Source organism: Saccopteryx leptura, chromosome 6, assembly GCF_036850995.1.
Source record: "Saccopteryx leptura isolate mSacLep1 chromosome 6, mSacLep1_pri_phased_curated, whole genome shotgun sequence".
Lineage (NCBI taxonomy): Eukaryota > Metazoa > Chordata > Mammalia > Chiroptera > Emballonuridae > Saccopteryx > Saccopteryx leptura.
In genome coordinates this window covers 115,594,643-115,612,438 of record NC_089508.1, presented here as the reverse complement: position 1 = coordinate 115,612,438, position 17,796 = coordinate 115,594,643, and the positions used below count along the sequence as shown (strand labels likewise).

At 37.7% G+C, this 17,796-nt stretch overlaps 1 protein-coding gene and 1 non-coding gene across 2 annotated transcripts in view; both read left to right on the top strand.

The window, feature by feature from the left end:
- Positions 1–17,796, top strand: part of FANCM (FA complementation group M) — an 82,412-nt gene that overhangs the window by 46,154 nt on the left and 18,462 nt on the right. The window contains exons 11-16 of the mRNA XM_066341344.1: positions 1,880–2,093; positions 7,390–7,547; positions 8,869–9,024; positions 10,813–12,679; positions 16,462–16,550; positions 16,650–16,718. Coding sequence (XP_066197441.1) covers positions 1,880–2,093; positions 7,390–7,547; positions 8,869–9,024; positions 10,813–12,679; positions 16,462–16,550; positions 16,650–16,718 — 2,553 coding nt within the window. The remainder of the gene's footprint in view (positions 1–1,879; positions 2,094–7,389; positions 7,548–8,868; positions 9,025–10,812; positions 12,680–16,461; positions 16,551–16,649; positions 16,719–17,796) is intronic.
- TRNAA-CGC (transfer RNA alanine (anticodon CGC)) lies at positions 1,411–1,486 on the top strand. The gene has a single exon. It is a non-coding gene; the product is annotated as a tRNA-Ala (tRNA).

Genomic DNA, 17,796 nt, shown 5'->3' with positions numbered 1-17,796 from the left:
ACCCGGCATGCCCACCAGGGGGCGATGCTCTGCCCATCCTGGGCGTTGCTCTGTCACGACCAGAGCCACTCTAGCGCCTGGGGCAGAGGCCAAGGAGCCATCCCCAGCGCCCGGGCCATCTTTTGCTCCAGTGGAGCCTCGGCTGCGGGAGGGGAAGAGAGAGACAGAGAGGAAGGAGAGGGGGAGGGGTGGAGAAGCAGATGGGCGCCTCTCCTGTGTGCCCTGGCCGGGAATCGAACCTGGGACTCCTGCACACCAGGCCGATGCTCTACCACTGAGCCAACCGGCCAGGACCTGATTGATGCTTCTTATCTCTCTCCGTTCCTGTCTGTATGTCCCTATTTATCCTTCTCTCTGACTCTATCTCTGTCTTTGTAAAAAAAAAAATTCTGACTAGTGAATTTTTCCCCACTATTTTTCATGTGATTATAGCATATTTTTTTTTTTTTTGTATTTTTTTAAACTGAGAAGTGGCTGGGGTGGGGGTGACGCTTACAGACTCCTGCATGCGCCTGACCGGGATCCACCCGGCATGCCCATCAGGGGGCGATGCCCAGCCCCTCTGGGGCGTTGCTCAGCTGCAATGGGAGTCATGCTAGCGCCTGAGGCGGAGGTCATGGAGCCATCCTCAGCACCTGGGCCAGCTTTGCTCCAATGGAGCCTTGGCTGTGGGAGGGGAAGGAAGAGAAATACAGAGAGAAAGGAGAGGGGGAAGAGTGGAGAAGCAGATGGGCACTTCTCCTCTGTACCCTGACCGGGAATTGAACCCAGGACATCCACATGCTGGGCTGATGCTCTACCGCTGAGCCAACTGGCCAGGGTCTACAGCATATTCTTGCGTAACATTTATTTTATCTGTGAAATGATCTCAGTAAAAGATAGTTTTGGCAGCTTGTTCAGTCTTTGTGTTATTAATGAGCAGAACTGGGATTTAATTAGTTGTATTACCATAGGCAAATCACTTAACTTCTCTATTTTGGTGTTAGTTTTCTTATCTGTAAAATAGTCATAATGGCCCACATTTAAGGAGCATCTACTCTGTGCTGGGTTTTGTTCTAACTGCTTCAGATGCAATATCTTATTTAAGCCTCAACAATCCTGAAAGGAATAATTCTTTTCTTGTTGTATACAGTAAAGAAACCTGAAGTGTAGAGCGATAAAGAAGCTGAAATAAGGGAAAAGTATTTTTTAAAAACAAAATACACTTATATATAAATATCGGTCATTCAAAAACAGCAATATACTAAAATAAACAATTTCCTTTGTGTGATATAGTTACTAAGGTAGGATTTGTGATACTAGATTTTGATATAATTTTCATCAAGAGTTAACAGGTTTCAAATTCAAGACAACTGATATTGTCTAAGTATTTAAGAGGATCAGAGTTTAATTTACTATTTAGAATAAACGGCCCTGGCTGGTTGGCTCAGTGGTAGAGCATCGGCCTCGCGTGCAGGAGTTCTGGGTTCGATTTCCGGCCAGGGCACACAGGAGAGGCACCCATCTGCTTCTCCACCCCTCCCCCTCTCCTTCCTCTCTGTCTCTGTCTTCCCCTCCTGCAGCCAAGGCTCCATTGGAGCAAAGTTACCCTGGGCGCTGAGGATGGCTCTGTGGCCTCTGCCTCAGGCGCTAGAACGGCTCTGATTACTGCAGAGCGATGCCCCAAGATGGGCAGAGCATCGCCCCCGGGTGGGCATGCCGGGTGGATCCCGGTCGGGCGCATGCAAGAGTCTGTCTGACTGCCTCCCTGTTTCCAGCTTTGGAAAAAAAAAAAATAATAATAGTAAAAATAGAATAAACACAAGCTAATATAATTGCTTGTTATGGCTGATTATTATAGAAATAATGTAATTTGACATTTATTATTATTTTTTTACAGACTTATAATCAAAGTCAGTCCAACAAAAGAAGTATTTATAAAGCTATTTCAGGTAACACGCAGGTCCTTCATTTCTACCGAGCGAGTCCACGAATGGTTCCTAATGGAATCAATCCAGAATTATGTAAAATGTATGTCACACATGGTGCGTATGAACCAGAGAAGCCTTCCCGGAAATTGCAGCGAAAGTCATCTGTTTTTTCCTATCGTAATGGTAAATTAAAAACTTTGTATTTGAAACATGCATATTTTTCTGTTGTTAGTTAGTAGATCACATATTGATACATTTCTCTGAGAAGCCAGTGTACACTCTAGGATGTTGTGCGTGTTGTCTTTGGAAAGGACGTGTGCTGAAGGGAAAGAGGCGTCGGCAGTAGGGAGGGATGAAACTTAGTGTTGGGAAATTAAAAGTATCCTGCCAACCTATCCTGCCATCCTCTTTACAAAATGTAGAAAAGAAAGAAAACAGTTTTATTTTGAATAAGCATTAAATCAGATTACAATATTTAGTGTAGGCTGTCCACTAAGATTAATACAAAGACAGAAAAAAATTCTATCCTATTCATTCTCCCCAAACACAATTCTTTATATACGTGTTCTCAAGATCAACAGTAGCGTATTTCCGTGTAAGAGGAGAACACCATTTGCTATACATTTTTTTCATACTTCATCCCAAATTCACCTGGTAATTGAGGTAGCCATTTGTGTTAGTTGCCTTTATCCAAGGAAATAGTAAAACTTTTTATATCAATGAAGGGCAGATAATGACAGCTCAGAGATAGGTGCCTAAGCTAAACTCTCTCCTGACTGGGAGATGTGGAGATAGGAACACTGTCTTCCTTGATATTTACATTTCAAAGAGGCAGTGCCTAGAGCCTTAAGAAAACATATCTGGTTGGTAAGCTGGCTAGAGGCTTGCTGAGCCTTTACAAAATTTGCATGCACACCGCAGGATTAAATAAAGAAAGGATTTATAAACATTATGCTTCTCTGTAATTGCTTCTTCTGCGAAGGAGGAAATTCATTTTTTCTTCTTTTTAAATTGTGACAAAGTTAGACCAAGTTATTGTTGATACTGAGTCAGTGAAAAATATACTTTGGTTCTAGGGAGCATAGTTAGTAATCAGAGGCAGATTTAACGGCGGGCGCACCTGGTGTGCGCCCTGGGCCCTGATTTCTGAAGGGCCCCGCAAAACCCCAACTTGACACTTTTTTCTAATGACACCAAGTTTGGTTTCATATGTGCAATTTTAACATTAATAGTACATCACATTTTTTATTTATTTAAAGATATAGTTAACATGTATTTTTAATTTCCCCATGTCTCGTTTTTTTAAGGGGCCCAATTATTTTCTTCTGTGCCCAGGGCCTCAACCGACCTTAATCTGCCTCTGTTAGTAATGAGAGTGTTGGTAGCTTAAAAGCTGCAGAGATTTTGGTAATACCAAGAAGATATCTTGAGCCCTGGCCGTATAGTGTTGGTTAGAGCAGTGGTCCCCAACCTTTTTTGGGCCACAGACCGGTTTAATGTCAGAAAATATTTTCACGGACCGGCCTTTAGGGTGGGACGGATAAATGTATCACGTGACCAAGGACAGGTGTCAAGAGTGAGTCTTAGACGGATGTAACAGAGAGAATCTGGTCAATTTTTAAAAATAAAACATCGTTCAGACTTAAATATAAATAAAACGGAAATAATGTAAGTTATTTATTCTTTCTCTGTGGACCGGTACCAAATGGTCCACGGACTGGTACCGATCCGCAGCCCGGGGGTTGGGGACCACTGGATTAGAGCATCTTTCCAAAGAGCAGAGGTTGCCAGTTCAATCCCTAATCAGGGCACATACAGGGACAGATTGATGTTCCTGTCTCTCTCTCTCTCTCTCTCTTTCTCTCTCTCTTTCTTTTCCTCTTCCTTTCTCTCCCAAAGCAATAAACATTAAAAAATGTTTTTAAAATCTTGAAATATTAGCACTATGAAAAAATAAGAAACAACTTTTTCTTTTAAATTTTAGTCTTTAAGGAAGGCTTTTAAAAAATCATAAAATTAGGTAATTAAAAATTTCCATTGATTTGAGAGACAGAGAGGAAGGGAAAGAGAGAGAGAAGCATCAACTTATTGTTCCACTTGGTTGTTCCATTTAGTTGTACACACATTGGTTGCTTCTCATTAAGGATTAAGCCTGGGACCTTGGCATACTGGAACAATGTTCTATTCAGTGGACCACCCAGTCAGGACTAGTAATTGTATCTTAATATTTGGAAGGAAATTTGGAATTATCTGGTCTAATTACCTGTCAAGATAGGAATGTTTTCTGTAGCATTCTTGTAAAATGAATATCCAGCCTCAACTTGAATATCTCTGTTAAAGGAAATTGCAGTTTTTAAAATTTTAATTTTATTGATTTGAGAAAGAGAGAGACATCGACCTGTTATTCTACCCATTCATTCACTCATTGGTCAATTCTTGTATGTGCCCAGACTGGGAATTGAACCCTCAACTTTGGCATATTGTATGATGCTCTAAGCAACTGAGCTAACTAGCCAGGGTAGAAATTGTATTTTTTTTATTTTTATTGATTGAATTTATTTATTTTTTAATTATTCTTATTTATTTATTTATTTTAGAGAAGGGGGGGGGGAGGAGCAGGAAGCATCAACTCCCATATGTGCCTTGACCAGGCAAGCCCAAGGTTTTGAACCGGTGACCTCAGTGTTCCAGGTCAATGCTTTATCCTCTGCGCCACCACAGGTCAGGCCGAAATTGTATTATTTTTTTTATGAAGGTTCATTCCTTTATTTTTTTAAGTGATAGGAAGGGAGATAGACAGACTCCCGCATATGCCTGGACTGGGATCCACCTAGTAACACCCATCTGGGACCAATGCTGCAATCAACTGAGCTGTCCTCAGCTCCCGGGACTGACACTTGAACTAGTAGAGCCACTGGCTGCGAGAGGGGAAGAGAGAGGAGACAGAGAGGGTTGGGGAGAAAAGCAGATGGTCGCGTCTCATGTGTGTCCTGATTAGGAATTGAACCCCGGACGTCCTCATGCCAGGCAGATAACTCTGTTCACTGAGCCAAATGGACAGGGCCTCATTCCTCTTTTGAACAGCCTTGTATAGAAAAAAGTTCCTCCTTATGTTGAAAAATCTGTCTTTGTACCTTTTTCTCATTGATTTAGTTTCTTTCTTCTAGAAACAAAGAACAAGTATGATTCTTGGTTTACCTATGTAGCAGTTGTTTATGTATTGGAAGATAGTACCTCTCAAGGTTTTCAAATCATGATGTTTCCAGGTCCTTTTCCTCCTAATCACCTGCTTTGTTCTCATTTAAATTTGTTAATGTTTCCTTTCATCAATGCTTTTTTTTTTTTTTTTTTTTTTTTGTATTTTTCTGAAGCTGGAAACGGGGAGAGACAGTCAGACAGACTCCCGCATGCACCCGACTGGGATCCACCCGGCACGCCCACCAGGGGGCGATGCTCTGTTGCGACCAGAGCCACTCTAGCGCCTGGGGCAGAGGCCAAGGAGCCATTCCCAGCGCCCGGGCCATCTTTGCTCCAATGGAGCCTTGCTCCGGGAGGGGAAGAGAGAGACAGAGAGGAAGGAGAGGGGGAGGGATGGAGAAGCAGATGGGCGCTTCTCCTGTGTGCCCTGGCTGGGAATCGAACCCGGGACTTCTGCACGCCAGGCCGACGCTTCGTTTTTTTTTTTTAAGAAATTAAATTTAATGGGGTAACATTGGTCCATAAGAACACATAGGTTTGAGGCCCTGGCCGGTTGGCTCAGTGGTAGAGTGTCAGCCTGGCGTGCGGAAGTCTCAGGTTCGATTCCCGGCCAGGGCAAACAGGAGAAGCGCCCATCTGCTTCTCCACTCCTCTCCCTCTCCTTCCTCTCTGTCTCTCTCTTCCCCTCCCACAGCTGAGACTCCACTGGAGCAAAAGATGGCCCCGGGCTCTGGGGATGGCTCTGTGGCCTCTGCCTCAGGCGCTAGAGTGGCTCTGGTAGCAACAGAGCAACGCCCCAGATGGGCAGAGCATCGCCCCCTGGTGGGCGTGCCGGGTGGATCCCGGTGGGGCGCATGCGGGAGTCTGTCTGACTGCCTCCCCGTTTCTGGCTTCAGAAGAATACAAAAAAAAAAAAAAAAAAAAAGAACACATAGGTTTGAGGGAAATATCTCTATAGCTTTTTAACTGTTGATTGTATTGTGTGCCAATCACCCAAAGTCAAATCATTTTTTGTCACTATATATTTGTCCCTCTTTACTCCTTTCCTCCCACCCCGTCCATGTGGTAACCACTTCACTTTAGTGAGAGAGGAAGGGGGAGAGACAGGAACATCAAGGTGTTCCTGCATGTGCTCTGACTGGGGTTGAACCAGTAACCTCTGTGCTTCGGGACGATGCTCTTAACTGAGCTATCCAGCCAGGGCTATTTTTAATTAATTTTTTAACTTTTATAGTTTTTAGTGGTTAGACAATCATATAGGTTAGTAAAATTCTAATAACTATCCTTTTTAAAAAATTGAGATATTAGCTCATGTTCATTTTTCTGTACTTTCCCCCCCCATTTTCCTTGATATTTCAAGTGTTAGTGATTTATCTTGCCAACATTGTATGTATAAATGTAATAATAGTCTATATATTAGTATATTATTCATCTGGACTTAGAGGACTGAATTTATTTAGTGACTAGGGGAGTTGAATACCTTCCTATTATAAAAGTCTAGGAGTCTCAGGTTGTTAGATCTAAAAGGAACCTAAGAAATCACTTAGTTCAAACCCCTTGTTTTGTAAAAGCTTGTTACAGTATTTGGGAATAGCTAAGAGAAGTTTTCTGTATCCTAATTCGGTAGTCTTTTAATTTTGTTTTCTGCTTTCATCTCTTGGGTCTGCTTTATTCTGTTTATCCTTTTTTGCTTGGCAATTATTTTCCTTTTTAAAGATTGTGGAAGTCAAAAATGGTTAATTGACTGTTTTTAAAAAAATACATTTTTTTATCATTTATTAAAGCAGTAGATCTTTTCCACCCCTTTGCCTCCCTCTACCCTCCAATTTAAGACAACCTAAAAAGCCTTTACTGTCTTGGTTCTCCCCCCCCCCCAAATAAGCTTCAGGTAAACTTTCCAATAATATTATTATAGAATCATGATACTAGTTTTTATTTTTAAGTTATCTGACTGTTTCATGCCAGTTCTTAGACAACAAAATGGAGAAAGTCCAAAAGAAGCCAAGACTGAGAGCCTAGGTACCTGGCTCTGTTCTGTTAATGAAGTCATTACCAAAGGTTAGCTCTTAGACAGAAGGTACACTAGTACTTCAAAGAGGTGAGAAATGTTTAGGAGAGGGTAGAAGCAGGGGGTAATAACCAGGGTGATTATATGAAGAATACTAGTTTGAAGGAATAGAATCAGTGGTTTAGCAGAGATGAGTAGACAGAGTTGATGTATATATTGTGTTTGCCTAGCAGATTATTTTTAACTTCTTTACAATTACTTTTCAATTTATAGGAACGAGACAAAGTAATTCAAAGAAAAATTGGTCCTTATCAGAAGAAGAATTTAAATTATGGAACAGACTTTATAGATTAAGAAACAGTGATAAAATTAAGGAAATAACATTGCCTCAAGTTCAATTTCTATCTTTACAAAATAAGGAGAATAAACCAGTAAGTGGAATATGTTTTCAGATGTTCTTTGTAGTGATTATGCAGTAGCTTTGGGAGTAAAGAGAAAGTTCATGATTAGAATGTCAACTTAAAAAATTTATAATGTAAACAGTTTATTTATTATTTATTTATTTTTTTGTTTGTTTCTGTGCCACTGTCTGGTCGGGCTATAATGTAAATAGTTTAAAAAACACTATTAAAGTCTAAGTTTGTAAAACTTCTAATATTTTTAAAATTTTTATTTATTAATTTCAGAGAAAGGATAGAGAGAAAGGCAGGGGGAGGAGTGGGAAACATCATCTTGTAGTAGTTGCTTCTCATATGTGCCTTGGTCGGGCAAGCCGGAGGTTTCAAACTGGCGACCTCAGCATTGCAGGTCGATGCTTTATCCACTGCACCACCACAGGTCAGGCTCTGTAATTTTCTTCTTTATTTGGTTTATATATATTTAAAACATATTACACATATAATATAACCTCACATCAATTATAATAGAATGAATAGAAATAATATATCACATGACTGTAATATATTTATGTAAGTTCAGTCTGTTCTTTATCAGTCTGTGCTATATGAACATTTCTATATAGGCGTGCTTTACATGATTGTTAATTGAAACTTGCCGTGTACCATATTTTGACTAATTTTCCTGTTGTGTTTTATAATTATTTTCAGTATGTTATTAACATAAAATTATGCTGTCATGAGCATCTATGTACAAACTGGTTTTTATTTTGTTTCAGTTTGAAATTATAGCCAAGCTTTAATTTAGATGTTATGATTTATTTTAAGAACAAATTCTTGATAAACTTAATGAAAGCCAAGAGATTTTGTTCAGGTTACTTTATATGCAGAAACAACCTTAAGAAAGATTCCTTTTAGAGCATTTATAAAGGTTGAAATACATGGCTGTTCAGAATTTGTATTTTTTAATTCACAGGGAAAGTGAGGAATGGTAGCAGTCATGAAGAATTGGGATTAGTATCACTGACAGGTTAAGAATGCCTTCTTATTAGATTATAGAATATAAATATTATAGTATTCTTGAAACCACATATTCTCTTATATATTACACATAACATGGAACTATAAGAGCAGCAATATTGTCAAGTACTAATTCATATAATATTTCTTTTAAAACTACTTAAAGAGAAATGTATACTTTATGAAATTATTTTTTTCCTGAGATTTTAGTTGAAAGGATCTAAATGAGTTCAAAATATTTATCTTTGGCTTATTATCTGTGCATTAAGTGATTTTAAAAAAATATCTGTTTATGAAATTTGAGTGTCTCTATTGTTATTTTAAAATCATAAATCAGACTCAAGAGCCAACCATTGGAATTCATCAGCTCTCTCTCTCTGAATGGAGACTATGGCAAGATCGTCCTTTTCCTACACATCACATTAATCATTCAGATCGATGCCATCATTTTATAAGCATTATGCAACTGATAGAACAAATGAGACATGAAGAGGTAGGGTTTTATTGTAACTTTCTCTTGCTGGTGTGGTGAAACTCAAACACTTAGTCTTTATTCCTCTTAATTTGAAGTCATTATAAGAAATAAGTATTTATTATAAATAATGATAGGTAGAATATTTTGTTTATCTATATTGTTCCTTGTGAGCTCAATAAGGAACCAGTTTTCTGCTGTAAGAGAAGTAGATTTAAGTAGAAGACTGTCATCTGTAAATATTGATGATAGACCAGAGTAAATTTTAATATATTTAATGATTTACATAAACTTTGTAAAACTAATTTAAGATTCTTATTAGATGGAATTTATTGAAATGTTGTTTATCACATAAGTCGTTTATTATATCTCAACAAACCTGGTGGTAGTTTTGAGAATTGTTGATTCCTTGAACAATTTCTTAATAATTCTTTCTTGACAGAGTCAGAATAATGAACCTATTATGAGAGTGAAATCTGAAATACCTGGGTTAGATTCCAAACACTATTTATTCTTAGTTATTTTTCACAAATACATGTAAATAAAGGACTTAGTTGTGAATCCCAGAAAAACCTGTGCTATCAAATTAACATTTATTTTGTGTTCTCTGTATCCATGCTCTGTGCCTGGCCCTGCAGCTCTGTCAGTGAAGAAGCCAGATAAAATATTCTGTCAGTGGGGATCATATATACTATCAGGGAGACAGAATCCTCTCATTAATATTTAATGTATTGATTATTCAACAAGTGAAGAGTTAACTGCTTAAGTCCCTGAGTAGTAGAGGAATTGTGACTAAAGTAGCATTCATGGGTAAGAGGGAACAATGAGCCAGGAGTGGTGGGGACTGTAGTTTTAAACTTAGAGTTAAGTAAGACTTAGAAATTCACTAGAAGAGTTCTTGTTTGGGAAATTTGTTAGAAATAGTGTATTCTAGCCTACAGCCTAGTAGACATACAGGTACCATTATTTCAGAACTACAACGAGAATAAATTACCTTCAAAAAGAGTCAATTTAACATATGGATGTGTGCTTTACCTTTATATATACTAATTTCTTAATTAGGGTATTAGAAAAATTGTTTTTTTGTTTTGTTTTGTTTTGTTTTTTGTATTTTTCTGAAGTTGGAAACGGGAAGGCAGTCAGACAGACTCCCGCATGCGCCCCACCGGGATCCACCTGGCACGCCCACCAGGGGGCGATGCTCTGCCCATCTGGGGCATTGCTCTGTTGTCACCAGAGCCATTCTAGCGCCTGAGGCAGAGGCCACAGAGCCATCCTCAGCGCCCGGGGAAACTTTGCTCCAATGGAGCCTTGGCTGTGGGAGGGGAAGAGAGAGACAGAGAGGAAGGAGAGGGGCAGGGGTGGAGAAGCAGATGGGCGCTTCTCCTGTGTGCCCTGGCTAAGAATAGAACCTAGGACTCCTGCATGCCAGGCCGACGCTCTACCACTGAGCCAACCGGCCAGGGCTGAAAAATTGTTTTATTAAATGTTAGAAGTAAAAAAACTTTATAATCTTATTATATGTATTAATTAAATTTGTTTTTTCTACAAATAGTTATATGAGTCTTCCATGTATTAAGTACTGGGGATACAAAAATATTAACTGATTAAAGAAATTTATGATAATTTCATAGTAGCATCATTTATAATTTTATTTGGTTTATCAGAATAATTATTTAACGTATAAAAGACAGTCTTTTGAGTAATGTAATACTGTTTGGAAAATATTTTAATGTAGAGTAAAACTCATCTCTTAGAATTAGCTTTTTTGTTTTATTTTGTTGTGACTTTCATTTTCTTTCTTTATAGGGAGAATGCAGCTATGATTTGGAAATCAAATCTTATTTACAAATAGAAGATGTTAGCTCAACATTTAATGCCCCCAGGAACAAATATAATCTTGCCAATGGCACCTTTACTAGTAACAAGAAATCTTCACTTACAAAGAATATAAATGAAGACAGTTCATTCTCAATGACAGAATCTGATGAAGAATGTGTTGAAATATTTAAACAAACTCATATCAAACCTACTAAAATTGGTTCTCTAAAGAGAAAAGCTTCTAAAAAACTGAAAAAAGATCAGCCTGAAAAAGAAAATAATGATGTTGTTATGGATTCTTTAGCTACTGATGAAAATATTTTTCAGGTAGACCTAAATGATAAAAAGCCATCAGATACAGATGAAGTTGTTGCCACTTGTGCTAGCAAAGGAAATGTTGTTAATCAGCTGTGTGGATTATTTCCAGAATGTCAGATTACAAAAAAACCTGATTCATTTGCTGGAAGTTTTTTAGATTCTGGTTATAACAGTTTCAGTGATGAGATACCTGTTTTATCTAGCTTATTTCTTCCATTTGAGGAAGGGCTTGTTAGAGCTAGAGCCGATGACCAACTTTATAATTGTCATTCACTAACAGAAGAGGTAGTAGTTCGTGTGGAAAGATTTTTATCTCATTCTCCTCCACCTCTCAGTGGACTCTCAACTTTGGAACATGAAATTACTAAGGGTCCTGCACTTAAAAACTTGCTTTACCTACCCTATACAGAGTATTTACAAAACAGTAAATCTACCTGTGTGATGTCACATTCAGCTGTAATTTCTCGACAGAATTTAGAATTGAGATCACCTAAATTTATTAACAATCCTTCTGAACAAAGTTGCCTTTACAGTACAAACAATGATAAGGTTTTTGGTGAGCCAAGCTTCTGTGACTGTGATGATATAGTGTGTAAAGATGTTAAAAATGAAAATTTAGTATCCAATAATCATACTCAAATAAACACAGGCGGTTCAAAGTATTTTGTTGAGGAAAATAAGCATGATGTTGATAATGGGCTCCCAGTATTGCTCACTGATCAGGATAAGAGTATACTACTATTTGAAGATGTTAATACAGAGTTTGATGATGGGAGCCTTTCTCCCTCAAATAATGAATGCAAATCTTTACATGTGTCGGACAAAACTTGTATAGATCAAATGGCCCCGGTGTCTCAGTTCTTAATTTCTGATGAACTTTTGTTAGACAATAATTCTGAACCCCAAGATCAAATTATCTGTGATACCAATGGTTGGAAATCTCATGAAGATTTGACAGGTTTACATGAGGAAAAACTGAAGAGTGATGAATGTATTCTTGACTGCTCTAAAGATTTATTTGCTGTTACCTTTGATTTAGGATTTTGTGTTCCAGATTCTGATGATGATATATTAGAACATGCTTCACATATAAATAAGAATAAAATTTTAGATGATCTATCTGGAAGTTATTTAGATACCAAGAAGAAAACTGATAATGTCTCAAATCAAGTAGTAGTAACAAATCATGTTGATAGTTCTATGAGTAGAACTATTACTACCTTTCTAAGTGAAGATAAGCAGAGTCCAACTTCTGCACGTTTTCCATTGAGTACAGCAAAAGCTAAACAATTTATGTCACCTGCTTCTCCTCAGTTTTCTTTGCCAGTAGGGGAAAAACATATGAGTACACCACTCTTTGAATCAAACACATTGCACTCTAAAAAGAGAAAGGAAATGCCTAGGACACTAGAATCTGCTAATGGAAAGGTAAATCTAAAAAGTTTCAAAGAAACATTGAATTCAACTTTTGATGATTCAGGACTTTCTATAGAAAAGGAACAAATCAATTTACATAAATCCTGTCATCCTTCTGGAGGTAAGAGTTCAGTTTTTTTTTTATAATTTTATTTAGAAAATTAAATTTAATTGGGTGACATTGATCCATAAGAGTACATAGGTTTCAGGTAAACATCTCTATAGCATTTGAACTGCTGATTGTATTGTGTGCCCATCACCCAAAGTCAAGTCATTTTCCGTCACCATATGTCCCATTTTACTCCCCTCCTCCCACCCTCTCCCCCTGCTAACCACTTCATTTTTATCTATGTTCATGAGTCTCATTTTTATATCTCACCTATGTAGTTCTTAGCTTTTTCTGATTCCATAAATCTTTCTAGAATAATTACTCTAGACAAAGTTCTGTAATTTTCCAAAATGTAAAATTTCAATATATACTGTATTGAACTAGATAATTGATATATATTTCTTAAGTTGATGCTTGGATATAAGATTTATTTTCATATATATTTGTGGCATACATGTCATAGGAAAGGTATTACACTGTGTAATATAGAAGTACAAGTTTGGGCCTAGCCCTTGATTTTAAAACAAACAATTTTGTGACATACACATTTGAAAAGATACCAGTAAAATGTGTAAATAACTACTAAAGGAATCATAAGATAGTGGATATTTGGGAGATACAGAAAATGTCAAAATTTTGAACTGGATTAGATTCGGTTTTTAAATGTAGATTTTCATTTTGGCTCTTTAGGAATAGGGGATATGTTGAAAATAATATAGAGAGAATTTAGATGTTATAAAATGGTGGGATAAAGGTATAAGAAACAAAGTGTAAGGATTTGGGGGGATAGTATGAAGTATAGGGTTTTTAATATCAAATAGTTGAGAAATAAGAGTGTATTCGGTGAATTGAGACAAGACTGCAGAAGATCTTGGGGAATTATCTTCATTTCTGTGATCTAATACTACACAGTTACAGAAAAGCTAGAAAATACAGTGATAGGTAATTGATATGAAAATGATTTTAGTATCCTTTGAGTCCTGTTACAGAACTCAACACTAGTTTATGTATAAATGATTATAGCAGACCATTTATGGATCTTACCCCTTATGGCTGTGAAAGAATGTGTAAAATGAGTTTCCTCTGTAAATGTTTTTCTTATGCTAATGCTGTTCACAGTAGTATGAAAGCATGATTCATGAATTTTTTTTTAATGTTTTATTGATTTTAGAGAGAGGGAGAGAGAGACAGGAACATTGATCTGTTCATGTATGTGCTCTGATTGGGGATCGAACCAGCAACCTCTATGCTTTGGGACAATGCTCTAACCAAACAGTTGGCAAACTGCGGCTCGCAAGCCACATGAGGTGGCTCTGTGGCCAGCTGAGGAGTACACTAATTAAGTTCATAACAATGTATCTACCTATATAGTTTAAGTTAAAAAAATTTGGCTCTCAGAAGAAATGTCAATCATTGTACTGTTGATATTTGGCTCTGTTGACTGATGAGCTTGCCGACCACTGCTAACCAACTGAGCTATCCAGTCAGGGCTCATGAATGTTTTATTTAAGATAAAGGCTTGTTTAAAGTAAGTTGTGGAAATATATTTAATTTTCAAAAATTGACTATTCTGCATAGTTTTGGGTGTACTCTGATGTAGGTATTTTTACTAAGTGCATGTTGTCCATAAGCTTTCCATATTTACATTAACACCTTTATAGTAAGTCTGTTATTGGATGTTGTCTGTGTGATATTTGCATTAAAACTTTTTCTAGCATTGTTTTCTAACTACTAATCATGGGCAATATAATTTTGAATACATATATGTTCGGGAACTACTTATTAGAGTATTTAGTATTTTTTACTTTACTTGATTGAAATAGAAGGTTTAAGGTAATTTGTCATATTATGTATATAAAAAAATAGTTCATTAAAACATCACTGAAGCCTGACAAGTGGTGGCACAATGGATAGAGCGTTGACCTGAAACACTGAGGTTGCCAGTTTGAAACCCTGGGCTTGCCTGGTCAAGGCACACATGGGAGTTGATTCTTCTTGCTCCTCCGCCCTTCTCTCTCCCTCTCTCTCCCTTTCTTTTTCTCCTCTCTAAAAATGAATAAATTAAAAAAATAGTTCATTAAAACACCACTAAAGCCTGACAAGTGGTAGCACAATGGACAGAGTGTTGACCTGGAACACTGAGGTCCCAGTTCTAAACCCCAAGGTTTCCGGCTTGAGCACAGACTTGACAGCTTGAGCACAGAGTCACTGTCTTGAGCGTGGGATTATCAACATGATCCCAAGTTGCTGGTTTGTGCCCAAAGGTTGCCGACTTGAAGCCTAAGGTTGCTAGATTGAGCAAGGGGTCACTGACTCAGCTTGGAGCACCCCCATCAAGGCACGTACGAGAAGCAATCAATGAAAAACTAAAGAAAAGCAACTATGAATTGATGCTTCTCACTCTTGCCCCCCCCCCTTAAAAACCAAACAAAAAAACAAACAAAAAAACTCTTCTAAAGTAGTTACAAAGAAAGCCTCCTAGAATTGTTTGTTATAACTGAGCCCTGCATTTAACTCTAGCTTCCTTAGAACGTAATAAAAAAAGAAGAACAATTTGGATTATAGAATGCTCATTTGCAAAAAGGATTTACTCAAGTTTATCTGTCTGGGTAGATGTTTTATTGTTACAGAGTGTGAGAAGAAATTTACTATGTGAATCTATGTTAGTTTTTTATTGGTGTGTAAAAAGTTACTCCCCAAATCTTAATGGCTTAACATAAACATTTATCTTCCAGTTTCTGTAGTTGAGGAATTCATGAGTTTTTTTTAAAAGAAGATAACTTTTTTTCTCATTTTTCTCTCCATTGATTTGAGAGAGAGGAAGGCAGAGAGAGAGAAAACAGAGATCAGGTAGAAAGAGAGGAGAAGAGGGAGAGAGAGAGAGAGAGAGAGAGAGAGAGAAGCATCAAGTCGTTCCACTTAGTTGTGTACCCATTGATTGCTTCTTACACATGCCCTGACTGGGCTCCAGGTGGCAACCCTGGATAGAACCTGCCACCTCTGTGCTCCAGGATGACGCTCTAACCATTGTGCCACTGGTCAGGGCAAGAGTTTCTTAACTGGGTTGTTCTAGCATAGGAATTCTCATGAGGCTTTAATCAAGATTTCATCTAGGGTTGCAGTCATAGGAAGATTTGACTGGGAATGGACAAACTGCGTTCAAGATGGCTTATTCAGAATGGATTAGGAAGGGGTGGTGGGAGGCAAATAGGAATCTGGCCCAGAGCAATTCTAAAGTCCAGCTGAGCTGATATCGGAAGTTCCTTGATTAGGATTCAAAGCCTGAGAATAATTCTCTGTGGTTCTTGGCTTCATCCTCTGATGCTTAGTAGCATCCTTATTCATAACAGCACCTGTGGAGTTTTTTCAGCATGCTTTCTTTTAGTAAAAATTCGAGAATTTAAAGGCCTCTTTTCATTTTGTCCTGTCTCTGCCCCTTTTAGTTGTAGTTGGCTGTGCTTTTTTTTTCGGTATAAGTCTCATAAATCTTTGGATTTCCTGTGAATCTTATTGGAGTTTATTCCATTCAACACCAGCTTGCTCACAAATCTTGAACCTGAGTTAAATATATATTTATTAGCAAAAGTTATCATATCTTAATTTTCTTATTAGTACTGTTTTACTTTGTTTTTTCTCATGCTGATTTTTTTGCCAAACTTCTTAAAAGCTATCTTTTTTTGAGAGTGTTGAGATTGACAGAAACAATTTTGATTGAACCCATCAATAAATTGATAGTTGTGGTTGGATTAACTTAAATATATTGACCAGACTCATTATTTTTAAATAAATTATAGATGAACAGTTAAGCAATGAAAGTGAAGGTGATGAGATTTTCCGAAGAAAGAGTAAAAAAACAAAAGGATATATTTTAGAATCCCCTGAGGTGAGTCATTCAGTAATCTCAATAATGTTATCTTATAAAGTCTTTTTCTTTCTCCTATGTCTTTTTATTTTTTACCTTTTTCTTTATCTGTTTATCTAGGATCAGAAATATAGTGAAATTGATTCTCCACTTCATCTTGTTAAAAAGCGCAGGGTTCCTCCAAAGAAAGTAAGTACATAAACAGATAATGTATAGATAATGTATAGTAATTCAAGTTCTTGTGGAATAAATATTACAAATATGTGTATTAGTGAATGTAGTAGGTACATTTGATCTTACATTATATATTAACAGAAAAATATCATAGTATATGATATGTGATTAGAATTTCTATTTTAATTTTAAACTTGCTTTAGAAACTGCCCCTACTTTTGTCAGTACACGTCAGCAAGTCAGCAAATGTTTATTAAATACCTACTGTGAATGTATTGTGTAAGATGCTGGAGATACTATAACAATTACATCCTGGAACTGTCTTCTGTCACCTATAATGTATTAGGAGAGAAAGATAAGTAAATGGAAAATTTCAATATAATCTTTTAAGTGAAATGGTAAGAAAAGATAACCCGCCAGGGGTCCCCAAACTTTTTACATAGGGGGCCAGTTCACTGTCCCACAGACCGTTGGAGGGCCGCCACATATAGTGCTCCTCTCACTGACCACCAATGAAAGAGGTGCCCCTTCCAGAAGTGCAGCAGGGGGCCGGATAAATGGCCTCAGGGGGCCGCATGCGGCCGTGGGCCATAGTTTGGGGACGCCTGGAGACCTTGGGAATTCTGGCAAGCTTCTTGAAGTTGGAACCTATTAAACCTTAGAGCATATGTGGCCTTGGCAAGAAAAGGGAGAAGGGAAGGCATGCATTGTCAACAGAGTGAACAGCGTAAAGAATGACACACAGTGGGGAAGCAACGTCTCTTTATTAATTGGATTGTAACTACAAAGAGTGCCAGGAAGTAAAATTGGTGAAAAATCTTGGTTTTTGGAAGGACTTATTCTTTCATTTGCTGAATGAATGGGTTTGAAGGGAGGAATGAAAGGAGTCCAGTATGGCTCTTGTTTGTGGTGTGAGCTTTTTGATGGTGTGTCACAAATGTAGAGAGGACAGGAAAGAGGTAAGTTCAGTGTTGAACATGTTTGAGTCTGAGGCTTTTGTGCACTAGTGAAGTGTTAGTGTCTGGCATTAAGGACCGTGTGAACATGAAGTCTGGGTAGGAGGCAGGACTGAAGGCGAATGATACTCATTTGT